Consider the following 16999-nt stretch of genomic DNA (forward strand, 5'->3'; position numbering starts at 1 on the left):
TACCCTACATTTTCTCCGTTCCCTAGGTAGTTCATTACATGGTGAACCCCATATAGGGAGTGAGGGAACGAGGGAGCGATTCCGAAAAACAGCTTTGGTTTCGTGGCTAGCAATAAATGGCACACATCCTCGGCGCAGATTTCCTATACACCCATGGACTGCTGGTGGACGTGAAAAACCGCCGGGCCATCTACACTTGCACACTCAGAGGAGCGCACTCCGTCAGGCTGTCTAGCATGCTCCACACAGCGGACCACTCCCTCCGTCTATGGACTCATTCTGCCCACCTTCTCATCATGCACCGCCAAGCACGGGGTGGAAGACCGAATTGCCACCACGCGCCTGTCACTTTATACCCGTGCCCCGGCGCCTCGACCCTGCCGAACTCTCCATCGCCAGGGCGGAATTTGAGAACACGGAGCGCCTCGGCAGCCTTCGCCGCTTCGGCAGCCTGTGGGCGATTACGGCCGTGCGCCGATTACCGCCGTTTCAACTACGCAAGGACACCTGACCACTACCCGGTCCCGCGCATCCACGACTTTTCGGCCCACTTGGCGGGTAAGGTCATCTTCTCCCAAATGGGCCTTGTCCGTTGATAACACCAGGTGCTCGTCCGCCCGCTGGACATCCCCAGCACTGATCACCTGGTTCGGACTGTTCCAGGTTCCTATAGATGTCCTTCGGCCTCACGAAGACGGCACAGACCTTCCAGCGCCTCACGGACTCTGTGCTAAGAGACCAACCTTTCTATCTTTCTTTTCCTTCGTCTGTCGAGACCACATCCTCATCGTTATGCAGGACCTCCAGAGATGAACTCCTATCCCACCTCCGGGCTCTCTTCTAGCGGCTCAGAGACTAGATGGCAGAGAAGGACAAGGTGTTGGTGGAGGTCAAGGTGTTGGTGGAGGTCAAGGTGTTGGAGGAGGTCAAGGTGTTGGTGGAGGACAAGGTGTTGGTGGAGGACAAGGTGTTGGTGGAGGTCAAGGTGTTGGTGGAGGTCAAGGCTGCTGTCAAGGCAAGCACGGCTATCATGGTTGTGCTGATCACCGTCACACTTCGAACCATGACGTGGGCGCGGTGCACGAGCAGTGGGTGAGAGGTACCCGGCAGCCACTTGCCTTCTTCAGTCGACAGTGAACCCCCAGTGAACCCCCAGTGAAACCCCAGGGTACCCCTCAGTGAACCCCCGGGGAAACCCCAGGGAACGGAAGAACAGCATCTTCAACCAGGAGCTCTGTGGCTTCTGGCTCGCCACTCAACAGTTCCTTCTTCTGCTGGAGGGTAGAAACGCTGTACGGTTGTTGGCTTCTTTAAGAGACTGATGAAGAAACTGAGCGGCTCATTAAACTGAGGGCTAAGAATGAATACAAGTTCACTGGCAAGCGCATGCTTTGATGTTTGTTTGATGCAGGAAGATTAAATGACCGGTTTAAATATTAATTTATTCATGACTCTTGTCAGTGTTCTAAAGAGAGTATAGATCGATAAGAGATAATTTAAAAAGATTCTCATTTTTTCTCTCATCTCAACTGATCACATCACAGTAATATATTCTCTCTAGGTCGACCTTGTACAAGCTCTCCGTTTCCAATCATCCCAATCCTCCGAGGATCTGGCTAGCTCACCAGTACTTCCTGCCCTGCCACTTTCTTGACTACGTCCACGCATGCTAGTGTGGGACGCCCTCGTAAACCATGCTAGTGTGGGACGCCCTCGTGGTCCATGCTAGTGTGGGACGCCCTCGTGATCCTGAGGGACACCTGCGTGATCCATGCTAGTGTGGGACGCCCTCGTGGTCCATGCTAGTGTGGGACGTCCTCGTGGTCCATGCTAGTGTGGGACGCCCTCGTGATCCATGCTAGTGTGGGACACCCGCGTGATCCATGCTAGTGTGGGACACCCGTGTGATCCATTCTAGTGTGGGACGCCCTCGTGATCCATGCTAGTGTGGGACACCCTCGTGATCATGCTAGTGTGGGACGCCCTCGTGATCCATGCTAGTGTGGGACGCCCTCGTGATTCATGCCCATGTGTCGCTCCCAGTCTGCTGGCTGGAAGCTCCTGGTGTCTCAACCAGCCCGCCTTTTCTCCTGGGTCCTATTCCCTCTTGGCAGCCCCCCATGAAGATGTGTGTTGGTAACCCCCTTGGTAGTCCCCCATGAAGATGTGTGTTGGTAACCCCCTTGGTAGTCCCCCATGCAGATGTGTGTTGGTAACCCCCTTGGTAGTCCCCCATGCAGATGTGTGTTGGTAACCCCCTTGGTAGTCCCCCATGAAGATGTGTGTTGGTAACCCCCTTGGTAGTCCCCCATGCAGATGTGTGTTGGTAACATGCTGGTTCTGGGTGATGTTTAGTGCTGTGTGCAGCATGGTGTAGCTCCCATCCAGGGACTTAAAGGAATTGTTTGGTATTTATCATCATAAGCTTAAGGTTATCACACAGACTGAGAAGGAAAGGGGGAGGCCCGCACACTATAGCTCCATGCCACAAAGAACTTTAATGCACAAAACAATGTTTGGGTCCTATCTGGACCTTCGTTAGGTTAGTTATGATTGGCACGTCAGAAACACCTAATATATATATACAAGCCCACATCCCTCCTCTGTTGATAGGCTAAAGGGTAATGGGGCAGGTGATGACTCAGCACCCAGGAGGGTTTGACTAAGTCTAACCTAATTGACATGCAATTAAAAACAGTTTAAAAAGTACAGAAAATGTATTGCCATTGCAATGTAGGCCAATCATTCATTGGCCTCCCTCAGATCTATCGGCATTGAGCATGTTAGAGGTGACTTAAACACACTCCTGCTAAAAAGAGAGAGCTAATATATATTCAGACTCTTTTTTCGGGGTATTTTATTAGAATAAAATGTAATCTTTTTCCATGCAGGCCTGAGGCCCACTAGACCTGAATCCACCAAATGTGAATTAGCGCCAGACATAGTTTATAATCAAAATCAAAATAACATGATAGCCTAAGGGGCGATGGCAAAGGGCTGCGCATTCAATTCTTTCTGAATTGAAAAATGTAGCCTAAAGCCTTGAAGGTTAGCAACAAAAACAACATACAATTTTAAAAGATTATCCTATCACACTCAGGGCTGTAAAATGATGTTCCATGTCTAGGTAATTCAAAAAAGCTCCTGTTTTGCCCCTCTATTTTTATTAGTGTTATGTATTTTTTGTCTAACAAACAAAGCTTTGCGATTGCTCGACTAATAGAACCTTGGTCGAAGTCAGTCCTATGACAGTGTAACAGCCATAAACATGTTAAATGTATCTTCGACTTCTTGTAAACTGCCTTGCCTAAAAAATGGTCGTTATGGTTCTAGCAAGTGCAGGGATTGCAGGGTGCACCACCAATAACAAACACGGAAGAGCGTTCAAACCCAACGCCAGTTCTATTTTGTGGAGCTCTGCCCTACAGGGCGAGCTTCTATTGTCTTGTGAAACCTAGCCAGCTACAATTCGCCTTATTCACCTGGCAGCCATATTGGTCAGTCTGACGTAATTTGGGGTACGAATGCGGAAGTGCCCATTGACTTCAATGTTAAAAGTTCACTGTAAAAACACCACTCTGATGGTTTTTCACTGCCGTTGTTTTCGCGTTTGGAAATACATGGAGGTGAATGAGCCATAGTTAGCCGTCAGCTGCATTCACCCCCATGTATTTCCAAACGCGAAAACAACAGCAGTGAAAAACAATCAGAGTCTGGTAATGATGAGTTTGTAACCCCAATAGTGTATTCAGCCTGTTATTTTGACTATTTTGGTTCTTGAAGTGGTGTTTTTAAAGTGAACTTTTAACATTGAAGTCAACGGGCACTTCCGCATCCACACCCCCAATTATGTCAGACTGACCTGAGGTGAATAAGGCGAATTGACTGAAGAAAAAAAAAAAAACACGCACCTGTGTCCAACCAGGTCCGGTGCACCACTGAATAAGTGGGCTTCACCTGCACAGCTCAGCTGCTCCTTTCACATTTTCGGGCCTTCTTCTAGGTTGTCGCTAACAGGTCTGCGTGAAGAGATCAAGAATGTCCTCTTCAACCCTCCGGTAAGTGAATCTGGTTGTTTGGTGCGGCTGTTACATGTCTACATGGAACGTAACATGCGCTAACAACCGGCTATGGGGGTCTAGCTCGAGCCGCGGATGTCTTCCCTGCGGAAACATCAGACGTGACGACCGCAGGTCTCGCCGGTTATGTACACTAACTTATTTGTTAGTGAGTACAACAGGACCGGGCTTTTATGGCTTAAGTGCTGACAACAAGTATAATCAGGGGTTCAATTGGGCCGGGGCTATCCGGAGCTCAGCCCCGGCACATAGGTTCCCAAACATCATCAGCCGGAGCTCAACCTCGGCACATCTATCATCAACATTTAATATATTTTTACATATTTCTTGGTCTTTATTGTTAAAAGAATACAGTCATTGCATGGTAACCATTAAAATAAATCACACAATTAATTTTTGTTACCGTTTGTTTAAGTTTAAAATGATGTTGCGTCATCACTTTCACTGGCCTGTGTACTCTTCACCTTAGCTCAACTTGTCAGTTAGTTGTCAGATTAGAAGTGCTGTGAGCTCATGGCATGTGATAGGGAGCCCTCAGATCATTTTATGAGTGATAATACTTTGGAGTTTGTCTTATATTCTAATTAAACAATGTTTTCTGTAATAACACCGAGATTTTTGTCTGCCAGGAATCGCTGGCAAGCTATCCAGTTAGCTAACGTTAGCCAGCTAGATATACATTAGCTAAATCAATAGTATCAATCAAAGCTTTATTTGTATAGCACATTTCATACCCACATGACACTCACGGCCATAATGGCCTGATTGGAACAGAGACATCACAAGCCTGGAGGAAAAAGATAAATTGTACTACCTGAGTCACTGTAGAGGCCAGTGGGCGTACCTTTCAAAAAATTGCTTATGAGACGCCTGGCGGCGTTTAATAAACGCCTGACGGCGACAGGCGTATTTAACCATAACCGACGCCTGGCGGCGCCAGGCGCTTATTAAACGGCGCATTGCGAGGATTTGCGCTGTCCAATACGGCGTTTTTCAACGAAAATACGCCTGGTGACGGCGAAAAATCAAGGCGAATTATGACCCATTTGGCGTTCCATACACAAGCACACCACAGTGAAATGCTTCACGAATTCTCAAGTCACTGACCGTTCAGACGGCGGGCGCGTTGCAAAACATCAGACATGTATCCGATATAATACCATCTCTGAAAGCGACCCAGGTTGGATTTAAAAAAAATCAGATTTCATGTGACTTGCGCTGTTCAGACGGTCATGAAAAAATCTGACCTGAGTCGCATGTAGGCAAAAAGATCGGATTTGGGTCACATTTCACTGCCGTGTCTAGCCGAAGCCTAATTCACATATTACATATTATACCTTTAATTGAGGTTACAGTACTTATGTAGCTAGCAACAGAAACAGAAAATATTTTCATTTCATCATCTCTCATTCCCAGTAAGAAAATGTCCGCTAGCCGCTTTGCTACTTTTCATTATGTTACACTCCTTTGACTGATGCTAAAAATGTTAGCGACCTAAAAGTCTGCTATTTTTGGCTTTTTGGGTCTTTCAGGAGGGGCGGCAGGTACGTTAGCTAACGATAGAGCCTAGCTACTTTACTGTAATTACCCTGTTTAGCGATTAATTTGAATTCATATTAAAGGTCAAAATTCTAGTAAAATGAAATGGAAAGCACCTCATCAATATATTATACCCTTATGACAAAAACGTTTAAGAACCACTAAGACTTGTTAGCATTAGCGTTAGCTTAGCATGGCTGAAGCCGCAGTTTCAGCAAGGTAGCAAATGAGAGGACAAGTTTCCCAGAATGATCGAGAATGAAAGTGGTGTTTTCACTCTCTTAGCATGCATGTGTAGGGGACAGGGCTATATCCGCCTATAGGGGTGCTACTAAATATCTCACTGTTCTCTGGATGGCTGAGGTGACAAAGGGATCCTAGTCCCTGCCCCCTCCCACACCTTGCAGTAAATGACCGGTAAAATAAGGCGAGCTTCAGGATTTACTTATCACGGGGCTAACCTGAAATGGTATGAGAACGTGTGACTTAGGCTACTGTGTAGCTCCCCCATGAAACCCTACAGCAAGCCACTATTCCAGAGAGGATATTCACTGTACAAGTACACTATTCTCAATAATAATCAATTTGTGTATTATGCATTCAATTAATGATTTGCATTGAAGTGATTCACAGAATTAAGAAAAAAAATGGTTAGTGCATTCACCCTTCAATAAACTCTTATATTACACTAATTTACTAAACCCCTCTATTCTACCAGAATCAGGGCCAAGAAAACTCTTCCATAACTAAACAGTGAATCACTTTAGTTTTTCAAAGATGTCTAAGTGATTCAAACAGAAAGAAACACGCAAAATGTCCATATAAATTCCAAAATGTAAACTGTTCCCAAAAGCAATCACATAGACAGTGTGATTAATGAACCTTACTATGAAACTATAGTTCAAAAAGGAAATACTCAGTCTCTGTTAAGACAACTTTAAACGATAGCGTCTTTCCCTCGTCAGCGACCAGGAGCTCTGGAACGTCACTCGTAGGCAGGGAAATTAAAGTTCTCTCACGCGCTGAAGGTCACGACCCCGAACCTCCTGAAGATTCCAATATCATCGAGCTGCAGCCCAAAAGACGAGATGTCTGTAATATTCTCCCGCTTCCCTCTTGCCAGGCGAAACAGTTTCACTAGGTGAACGTCCCTTCTTCAATCAGCACCCATTAGGTCAACACAGACTACTATTGATTGAAACTAAGGAATGTTTGACTTCAAGAATGATGGTACAACCCTCAAATTAACCCTACAGCCTGTCCTTGGATTTTATTTGCTATCCAGCACGATGGAGTGTTTAATTTAGTTTATGGTGGATGTTACCCCAGTGCCAGTGCGTTAGCATTAGCAACATGTGGACAGCATGGAAGCAGCTGAAAATGATCTCAATCAATCAACCACATGAAGTTGTATATGAAGCTCTGTGTACAAAATTCTGAACTATCCCTTTAAGATTGTTTGATTGCTGTATTCATCAAGATCTTGGTGTGGGTGACTCAGTGGCGCATTACACTGTCACCTCACAGCGACAAGGTCCTGGGTTCGATTCCCGCATGGGCTATCTCCTGAGTCTTTCTGTGTGGAGTTTGCATGTTCTCCCCCAGCTCACTCAGGTTCCCTCCACATAGAACCACAATATGAGAAACATGCAGGAGAACAGATGCTCTTCAGTCCTGTCCCTGACCAGGACGTGGACTGAGCACTTGGACTTGGTCCCCGGACGCCACTGACGAGGCTGCTCACTGCTCCTGGCTGGCCCTGGAGGAGGACAGCTTGGATGGGAGAAATGTTGACGATTAATTCCACTGGCGACCGCTAATGCGCGTATCCTGGGTCGCTGCTCACCCATGCGTGTGTCACACACACGGTGTGTATTTGTGTGCAATTGCCGTGTGGCTGATAAACAACCTTCAAGGTCCAGTAATTATATGTGTCCTCTAGCTATGATGCAATAAAAATATTGGTTTCTTAACAAAATGGAAGTGATTCTAGTATGTTTTAGTGCCATTTGAAGAGTTGTAAGCATATTTATTTTTTCCGATGCTTATTGGGATAATATTGTGAATCAGAATTATTTTATCCAGTATAATTGCGACATGACATTTTCAATGTTGCTGCAGTAGAAGTTCAGAAGCAATTGTGTGCTAATTTACACAGGAACCCCAGTTTTTGCTTTCTTCAGGATGGGTTCGGTGTTGTGAGTCCAGGCTTGGTCGTCAGACTTCTGTCTAATTTCAAGAAATTGGAAACATTTGCCTACGGATACAACACTCTACTGTCCACATGTGAAGATTTGGCAGAAAATGATAAGGAGGATGAGGAGATATGAGATGTATGACATGTTTGTGCTAGCCTATGTAATACATTTAGTTTGGTATCAGTGGCCTATCACTCTCTGTTTAAGAGGAACTGGACCAAATGAGAAGTCATGACACTTTTATCTTTTTTTCATTTTACCTTTATTTTGACTTGAGAAAATCAACTGAAGTGTGGGCCTCATTTACAGTGAAAAAAAAAATCAAACGAGTATTTTTACTATAGCCTACGCCTATTCTACACGATTGGAAAAACTATACTAACATCTGAGCACTGATCACAGCGGGATGCTCGTAAACTCCGGGCCTTTTAGATTGATCCAGTACTTGCGTCAGATTAAACCGGTGCATGTATTGGTTAAGCAGCCTTTAGATCTTCACTGAGAGCCATTCCCCCGCCACTTTTATCTGACATTAGTAGGTTCGAGAGGGGATGGCCCAGGATGGACGAGGATGAGCTTTGCCCTCCTAGAGGAGCTGCCATCAGGCGCATTAGGGATTAATGTGCAGTGATAGATGTTCCACAGGCTTTCTCACCACTGCCACAGTGGACGGCTAGAGAACCTGTTTCTCAGCGCTGGTCAAATCTTATTTCAGGCCTCAATAATTCCATTTAACACAGATCCAACACCCTCCCAAGCTGCAGTTACCTGGCAACATGTCAAAGCAGGCTACACAGCAAAAAGTCCAGTGTTGAATTAACTCTTACAGAGTCAATTTCAACACTTTTTCAGGGTTTATATAGCTCCACACTCACCTGAGTCAAATCAACACTTTCAAAATAGTTAAACATTTAACACCATGTCAAGAGTTCCTTCTTTCACCCTTTACCAGAGTTAAAGTGCCAGTGTCTCTGAGTTAAAGGTTTGACTCTTTACCAGAGTTAAAATAACACTACAGGGTAAGAGTTAAAATAACACTACAGGAGTAGACACATAACACTGCTCTGAGTTATGATTTACTCTTTACCAGAGTTAAAATAACACTACAGGATTAGACACATAACACTGCTCTGAGTTATGATTTACTCTTTACCAGAGTTAAAATAACACTGCAGGATTAGACACATAACACTGCTCTGAGTTATGATTTACTCTTTACCAGAGTTAAAGGATTAGACACAACACTGCTCTGAGTTTAACTGAATTTATTCAGGCTTCTCAAAATGCAGTCAGTCAAGAGTCTTTCACTCATTCACTCAAAACATTGTAAATGATGGTATAACATACAAACTCACATCGGACACACTGTATGAGCTCTGAACATCAAACGGTGTATAAAATTTGAGTTCAGCCAATGCAACTATACAATTTTCCTCACTTCGTGATACTCTGAATGCATGATGATGCTCGTCAAAGTTCTCTGTGAATAACTTGTTCATAAAAAAATAAACATGCTCTTCAACTAAAAGTATTTCACTTATTTGACCAAAGACAGGCATGTCTTTCTCCATTGCACTGCAAATTACAAGTCCAGCTTTATACTCAACACCATCAACTTTAACCCAAGTAGAAGAGAAAAGCTCTTTTGAGGACATCATCTCAAAATGTTCATTGACGACAACATTTTCACCTCTGAGGGAAAAGGGTTTAATTGGCCCATACTCTTTCTGTTTGAGGTTGAACGTTTCCCAGTGATAGGCAATGGCCATCTGATGCTTTTTCGCCAGAGATTTGGTTATGTTTTTGAAATTTTTGAAGTAATCTTTAAATACCTTATGTTTGGCCTCAAACCTCATGCACCACATATGTAACAACGGGCCAATCTTTCTAATAGACGACGGGTAATGAATCATAAAGTGATGCTTGGGTATTAAGCTTCTGTGTGGATACAGGTACTTGAACAGTGTGTGGTGCTCTGCAATCAAATGCTTTAAATATGTTGTCATACCACTAGTGAGAGAAGGTGAGAAAACAATGTTCATTATCTGAAGTAACAACAGTAGCAAAGTCCAGTGTTTGTTTCCTGCAGGAATAATGTCACCAAACAACAATGGAATGTTTTTCACTAGACACAGTGTCTGAATAGAATTCAAACCAATGCCATTGCCAGCACTCTCCAAGATAATCTTTGTCGGGCGGTTTTTTCGTTCCAAAAATCCATAATCAAAAGAATAAATCCTAGAAAGCAAGTCCTGTTCTGATAGAAAGTGTTCTGTGAGATATCCAAAAAGCAACTTAATCTCGTACTGAGCCACGCCCTCAAGAAGATCATGCATTATATCAAATGAATAGTTACTACTCACATGGAAATATGTCAATGAATTAAGTGTAGAGTATCTTTTCAAACCATAGACTGACTTCAGTTGGGGGTTTTCCTGGAGAGACTGGCAATGCATTTCAAACACATCTTTTCCACGAAGGATCACTTTAGGATCATCCTCACTGTATACTGTTTGAGTATCACTCTTCTCAAGTAAACAAAGGCGACAAAAATAATGGCCACTGAATGACTCATTAAAACCAAGAATACTGTGCATCCCTAGATTATCTCCTGTGATCTGAGCGATTGTACCGTATACTTGCTCATCAGAAAATGGAAGACGTATACCATGGCTCTCTAGACTTTTAATGTCATTTATCAATGGTTCCAATATAACATCAAAGCCATACTTCTGGAGATCTTGTACATGAAAAAGTGATACCAAATGAATGTTCATCAAAACCGAATTAAATTTTGGGGGGAAATTTCTTAAAATAAAATACAGAGCGCCTATTTTGTGAATTCCACGTTTCGAGCCAAGGGGATTTGCCGTTTCAAAATCATCATAGTATAACTGAATTTGTAATGTGTCTCTTTTAGCTGTAAACAATGGGTGGGTTTTAAAATAACTGCCATCACAGAAGTCGGTGTAAGTGTCAGGCTCCGATCTACACTCTCTCTTGAGTAAAACACAAATGTCTGGATTTTTGCACATAAACTCTAGTGTTTCTTTTATTGGCACATATATGAAAGTGTCCTTCACAGGCAGCTGATCATAAGTACCAGTTTTCTTATTATGTCTGCTGTCATATCTCACTCCCAGAGTTATTTGTACTGGCTCTACAACTGACCACTTTTGGCTGAAATATTTATTTCGTTTCCATTCTGTATTCAAATCTGTGAATGGGTTTTCAAATTTGCCTAAAGATGCATTTATTGCAGGTATATTGAGGTCAGTTGCAGGCAAAATGGATATAACTGTCTGCTTTGCTTGTGAGCGAAGCTCGCTTGTTAGTTCCTCCAAATCCCCTACAATGGAGGATACCAAACTGTTGGAAATCCCACTCCCCTGTAATTTGGCCACGATTGATGCACACATGTCTTTGGTTGGATCCTTACTAATTCCTGAGTCTGAATCAAGACTGGAAGAGCTACACTGACTTGGGGGATTTATTTCGTCCATCAGAACATCTGCCTGAGATGACATTCCAGCTGGCTCACTGGAACCCGCAACAGATAAAGTTTGAGACATTTGCTGTACATTGCTATGAACTCCATTAAGGTGCTTCCGAAAACCTGCATATGTTAGAAACTGATGCCTACAGCCTTGCTGAGCGCAAAATAATTTGAACTTTGGTCCAGGATAGTAACCATGTTGGACTCTTAAATGTGAAATCAACTGCTGACTGCTGGGATACACATTCTGACACAGGAAACAAATCAGCATTGTCTAGTCAAAGGATGCAAGCACATATTGGTTAAGGAATCTGGCTCTCAGCTCCCTGACTCTGGGTGTCTCCTTCATTTTTCCCACATCTATGTTGTACACCGTTGTCTGCAAGAATGTGTAGAAGCTAACAAGGGCAGCATCGTAAGACACGTTAAACACAAAGTGAACTTTGAAAAGTTCATCAAATGCCCCGAGCGAGCGGTTTGCCTGGCATGGGATGAGGTGCTTATCCATGGCGATGTAGAAGCAGTCAATCTTGCTCTTCTGACGCCCAACCGCAAGGAGGTATGGCTGCCGACCAGGCTGGTTCTGGAGGTGCTCGTCCAAACTGCAGCATGACTAGGGTTGACATAAGGAAAATGAACATTAGACAAGAATAATGTGCAGCTGTAACCCTTGTAAAGGCCTTGCCCAGGGGCAGAGTCAGACACGCATGCAGACACGGACATGTCAATGGTCAAGCTACTCTACCAACTGTGCCAAGAGAGCTGGCTCCCTTGGCAAAGCGGAGTGAGTTTAACCAATCCACTCGTCATTCTGGATTTGCAAAGATTAGAAGTGATTATTTAAACAGTCATCCCAAATAATAAATATTACCTTGTGAAAGAATAAAAGTCTCTCAAATGCATCAGAGGCAGAGACTTTTGGAGACTTCGGTCCCCCTGGTGGTGGTGGAAGGAGATGCAACAGCAACAACAGGGAGGCCATTTCTGGGTCGTAAGCTGAGGACAAGAGTCACAAGAATAGATAGAACAGAGGTATTAAATCTGGGGGCAGGTGATGTTTTTGGTTCTGTTCGATGGTTAACAACAAGCTAAATAAATACAACTTACTTGTTGCATCATCAAGGTCACTTCCTGGGGGACTTTCTGCTGACTGCACCAAGCGCTGCAACTCTGGTGTGGAAGTGAGCTGTGACGCCTCTTTGATGATGCATGGCTTGAAGAGCACATCCCATTTCTGAAACAGCTGGGAGGCGGTCTCATCTCCAAACAGGAGAGTGAAGTCTTGCTCCACCTTTAAGAAAGATGACATTAAATTGCTGTGTAGTAGTTTCGGTTTGTGATGAGGTTGGCTCCCTTCCCCCTCACCCTCTGTACCCCCCTCACTTTATTTTAAGCATTTTCCGTATCATGAAAAACGCTATAATAAATAATAGGAACTACTTTCAAATGTAGCAGTATTCTAAAGATCGCATTTCAAACGTACCAGCCCTTTTGTATCCAGGAATCTTGGGAAAAGGGAGAGGACATCAACACCTTTGCCTGGGTCATTAACAAGCTTCTGGCGGTGCTGAAAGGTCTCTCTCATCTTCTGGAAAATCAGGGAGTTGTCAGCGGTATGGTTGAGTAAAGACATGGCCTCTTTGCAAGCATCTCCATCAAGTTGCTCTTCCAAGTTGCTCTTCCCAGCCCTCTGGGAAGTTGGGCCTCCTGGATAAAGAAAGAGTAAAAAGTTTAGCACAGGCAGGTGCTGGATTAAAAAAAAACATTGTTCGAAGAGCAGTGGCTTGAAATGTCACTAGATTACATTGAGAAAGGAGCTATTGTGTATGGATTTTCTTCTTCTTATACCTCCTGAAGGAAGGTCAGTAGAGCTGCTTGGCAGTGCAGATGATTGACGATTCTGCCTTCTGCTGACGGTTTTCAGACGCCAAGAAAGGAATCCTGTGTGGCTTGCAGCATCATAGAAGTGTTCCTGAAATGTAAATAAATTAATACATTGTTAAACTTCGCTCATAAGAAGTCAGATAATTCAAACGCCAGTGTGATGCACACAGCTTCATGTCACATCATGCAAGTAGTGTCATGCAAACAATAATGACTTACATATCCTTTCTTTGAATATGGATCCTTGAGGGAAGGGAACAGTGTCACTATACCAAGAGCATAATGTTCTCTGGTTGCTTTGGTGGGGAGGCAACTGAGAGGAGATATTAAATCAAATTTAAAGGGTTAGTTCGCTATTTTGGACATCTAGCCCCATTTCCCACATTCCTAGTATGTACCGCTACAGAGTCAAATTTCACTGAACCTTCTAGTATTGGGTTTTGGTGCAAACAAGAACATGAAGAAACACACATACCCATGAGTATCAGTCATATGAGCCACCAGGATGTTAACCATTCGGCGTCTTGTGCCATCTTTTAAGGTTTCTGTTCTTTGGTACTCCTGTAGTACTTCTTCACCACCAGACTTGCCTCTTAGCACTGCTTCAACCATCTAATGAAAAGCAAAAACAAAACATGGTTAACTTTTCTATGGGCTAAGAATGAAAAAATGTAAAGGAACCCATTAGAATCAAATCTTTATACCCGTTTAGCAGGCATTGCTCCAGGTGTATCCTCAATCCTTTGTCTCTTGCTAGGGACCTCTTCGATTTCAAGGATTGCAGTTGATGCATTTGAGCTGAAGCTTGAGTCAGACATCTCAGACATCTCAGAAGCAGGGGTGCTTGGACCAGAAAATTCTAAAACAGAAAAAATCTTAGCTTAATAATTTGATTCAGTAGTTTGTAGAGTGCTTGAATATACCTAAAAAAGCATAGAGGCACGCACATCCAGACACTGTGGCAGAGTTCTGGACAGAAGACAATTTCAGTAATAAAGTGATGTCGCTCACCAGATCTGAGCTCTCAAAGTGAATATACTGACGCCGAGTCAAAAGGGTAACATTCGGGCAATATGTCAGACAGCCACATAAATTCACGTTGGGAACCCAAATCTGGTGTGCGGACATCACTTCATTCATCCATCATTATATCTGCCTTTAAACCTCACCTTCATCTGAGAAAACTGTCAATACCACATTGCCTTGACCAACGAGGTCACTGAATATCTCATCATCAACTTCTGTCCCTGATGCATCCTTGTATGTAACGTTTGCATCAGGTGGCAGGCAAAATCTCTCGATAACTGGAAAAGATGGGACTAGAGTGAGATTAAACTGAAGATGCTTTTAAGGTCAACACTGTTTCTTGTCTCACAGCAAATGACTATTCACCTTAAATACATCCACCATTATATAATTATTAAACAGACCAAGAGAATTGTCCCTCACAATCTGCTCACACTGATGTGATTTTGACTACTCCCGGCTCCCTGCTGGAGGTTGGCTTGGTGTGTTCTGTGTCCTACAGGTGGTGATTGGAGAGGTTGCGCACCTGTGGAGGACGTGCCATAGCTGTTAAGAGACCAGAGGCGTCACTCACAACAGCCGTTCCCTTTTTTCTCTACGTGTTGTGCCGAATTCTCACTCCCCGCAGATTTCCACTCCCCTCCACTGCACCTGACGTTTCTGGAGGTAGCTTGCGGGGCTAAGGTGCCTGGTGTAGGTGTGTGAGGCGGTAGGGGCATTTCCCGGAGCCACCACGCACCATAGCCCCGCAAGCTACCTCCGGAGGAATCGTGGAGGGGAGTGCAAATCTGCAGGGAGTGAGAATTCGGGACAACACCTTTGCGGAGAAAAGAGCGGACGGCCATTATGAGTGAGGCCTCTGAACTCTCAGTCCTCCCTCTCTTCCCCCTCCAGAGCATTTTGGTTGTTGATTATTTGATTTCACGCCATACAACACCCACACCCACCATACCGTTTTCACTACATCCATGCACTGCTCAACACTACTGATTCTCATTAACACAACTCATCTTTAGTATTTGTAATTGAGCTAAGTATAGGTTAAATAAATATTCTTAAAACGTGCCTTGGTTGTGCGACTCCCCATTTGTTGCGGTCCTGTAACAAGCTGGGCCGTAACAAAGTGGGGAGTCGCACAACCAAGGCAAGTTAAGAATATTTATTTAACCTATACTAAGCTAAATTACAAATACTCAAGATGGCATGTTAATGAGAATCAGTAGCGTTTAGCAGTGCATGGATGTAGTGAAAACAGTATGGTGGGTGTTATATGGTGTGAAATCAAACAAACAATCAAAATGCTCTGGAGGGGGAAGAGAGCGAGGGCTGGGAGTTATGGTCTTTTAACAGTTATGGCACCCCTGCCACAGGTGCAGCTGGTTGCAATCACAGGTGCACAACCTCTCCAATCACCACCAGTAGGACATAGAACACACCAAGCCAACCCCCAACAGGGAGCCAGGAGTCATCACATGATACACTCTTGTCAAATAACTCCAACACTAAAAGCCATTTAAATCAGAAAGTGTTAAAATAACACTGGGAGTTGAAATCACACTGATGTGATCAACTCTTGTCAAAGAACTCCAACGCTAAACAACATTTAAATCAGAATGTGTTGAAATAACACTCTGGGAGTTGAAATCAACTCTGAAATATTTAAACCTGAAACAGCTAGCCTAAACAATGTTTAAAGTTAGCTAACATTACCATTTTCATTGAATTGCTTGAAGTCAAACCGTCCATCTTCAACATCCAACTTCACATACTTCTGACATTGGCCGCACTTCACCTGGACCAGCATTTTCCTCAGAAATGCAAGAAAGTTCGACAAATTAAAATGAATGCTAGCCAAGTTATCTAGACCCAGACACAAGGTCGGAGTGTAGCTAGCTAATCTAGACTGTTACTATGATTACAAACGGATTTTCAGTCTGTTTCTCCAGCCTGGAACAGTTTTATATGGAAAAAGAAACAAGCTGTGTTTTCCATGCAAATTGCTAAATCCATTAAATTGGACTGGAGACATTTGCTAACATTACCTAGCTAACGTTAGCTAGTTAGCTAGCTAGCTCGCTCAGCTAAGTTAATTAATTCTGGTCGATGACCTGGGCCAATTAACAACGTTGTAAAGTATAGCACCCCATAGATGTTTCATTGTATTGTAACCTACACAAAGCACCAAATTATAATTGTTTTAATAAGTTAACTCACCGGTAATTGCACTTCCACGAAGTTAGCGGTTGCACCATGCATGGAAGATGAAAATGGCTCAAGCACGAACTGAAGTGAAAGAAAGGCGCGCGCTGTTGAACAGTTGGGTACACCACGTGATCAACTCTGTCCAATCAGAATAACACCCTGGGAGTCGAGGTCAACTCATAACCACTCAATTACATCTCCATGGAGTTGAAATCACACTGATGTGATCAACTCTGTCAAATAACTCCAACACTAAAATACATTTAAATCAGAAAGTGTTAAAGTAACACTCTGTGAGTTGAAATCACACTGATGTGATCAACTCTGTCAAATAACTCCCACACTAAAAGACATTTAAATCAGAAAGTGTTAAAGTAACACTCTGTGAGTTGAAATCACACTGATGTGATCAACTCTGTCAAATAACTCCAACAATAAACACCATTTAAATCAGAATGTGTTGAAATAACACTCTGGGAGTTTAAATCAACTCTGAAATATTCAACCCTGGAATTTCAACACTCCAGTTTTTGCTGTTACCTGGTCTTTGTGAATCGCTGTCTCAAGGAGAGCCT

At 43.5% G+C, this 16999-nt stretch overlaps 1 protein-coding gene across 1 annotated transcript; it reads right to left on the reverse strand.

Annotated features, from left to right (window-relative positions):
• Positions 1–11586: 11586 nt before the first annotated feature.
• LOC311315736 (uncharacterized protein) lies at positions 11587–16019 on the reverse strand (the record flags this gene model as incomplete). Its single annotated transcript, XM_084446439.1, has 10 exons — positions 15933–16019; positions 14366–14500; positions 13901–14055; positions 13672–13808; positions 13416–13509; positions 13161–13284; positions 12796–13019; positions 12420–12603; positions 12184–12308; positions 11587–11925 (listed from the first exon to the last, which is right to left on the reverse strand). Exons 3-10 carry the CDS (start codon positions 14021–14023, stop codon positions 11587–11589), a joined length of 1350 nt encoding a protein of 449 aa, XP_084302565.1. The 5' UTR covers positions 14024–14055; positions 14366–14500; positions 15933–16019.
• Between the last annotated feature and the right edge of the window lie 980 nt (positions 16020–16999).

The sequence above is a fragment of the Borostomias antarcticus genome (assembly GCF_949987555.1).
Source record: "Borostomias antarcticus genome assembly, chromosome: 12".
Taxonomy (NCBI): domain Eukaryota; kingdom Metazoa; phylum Chordata; class Actinopteri; order Stomiiformes; family Stomiidae; genus Borostomias; species Borostomias antarcticus.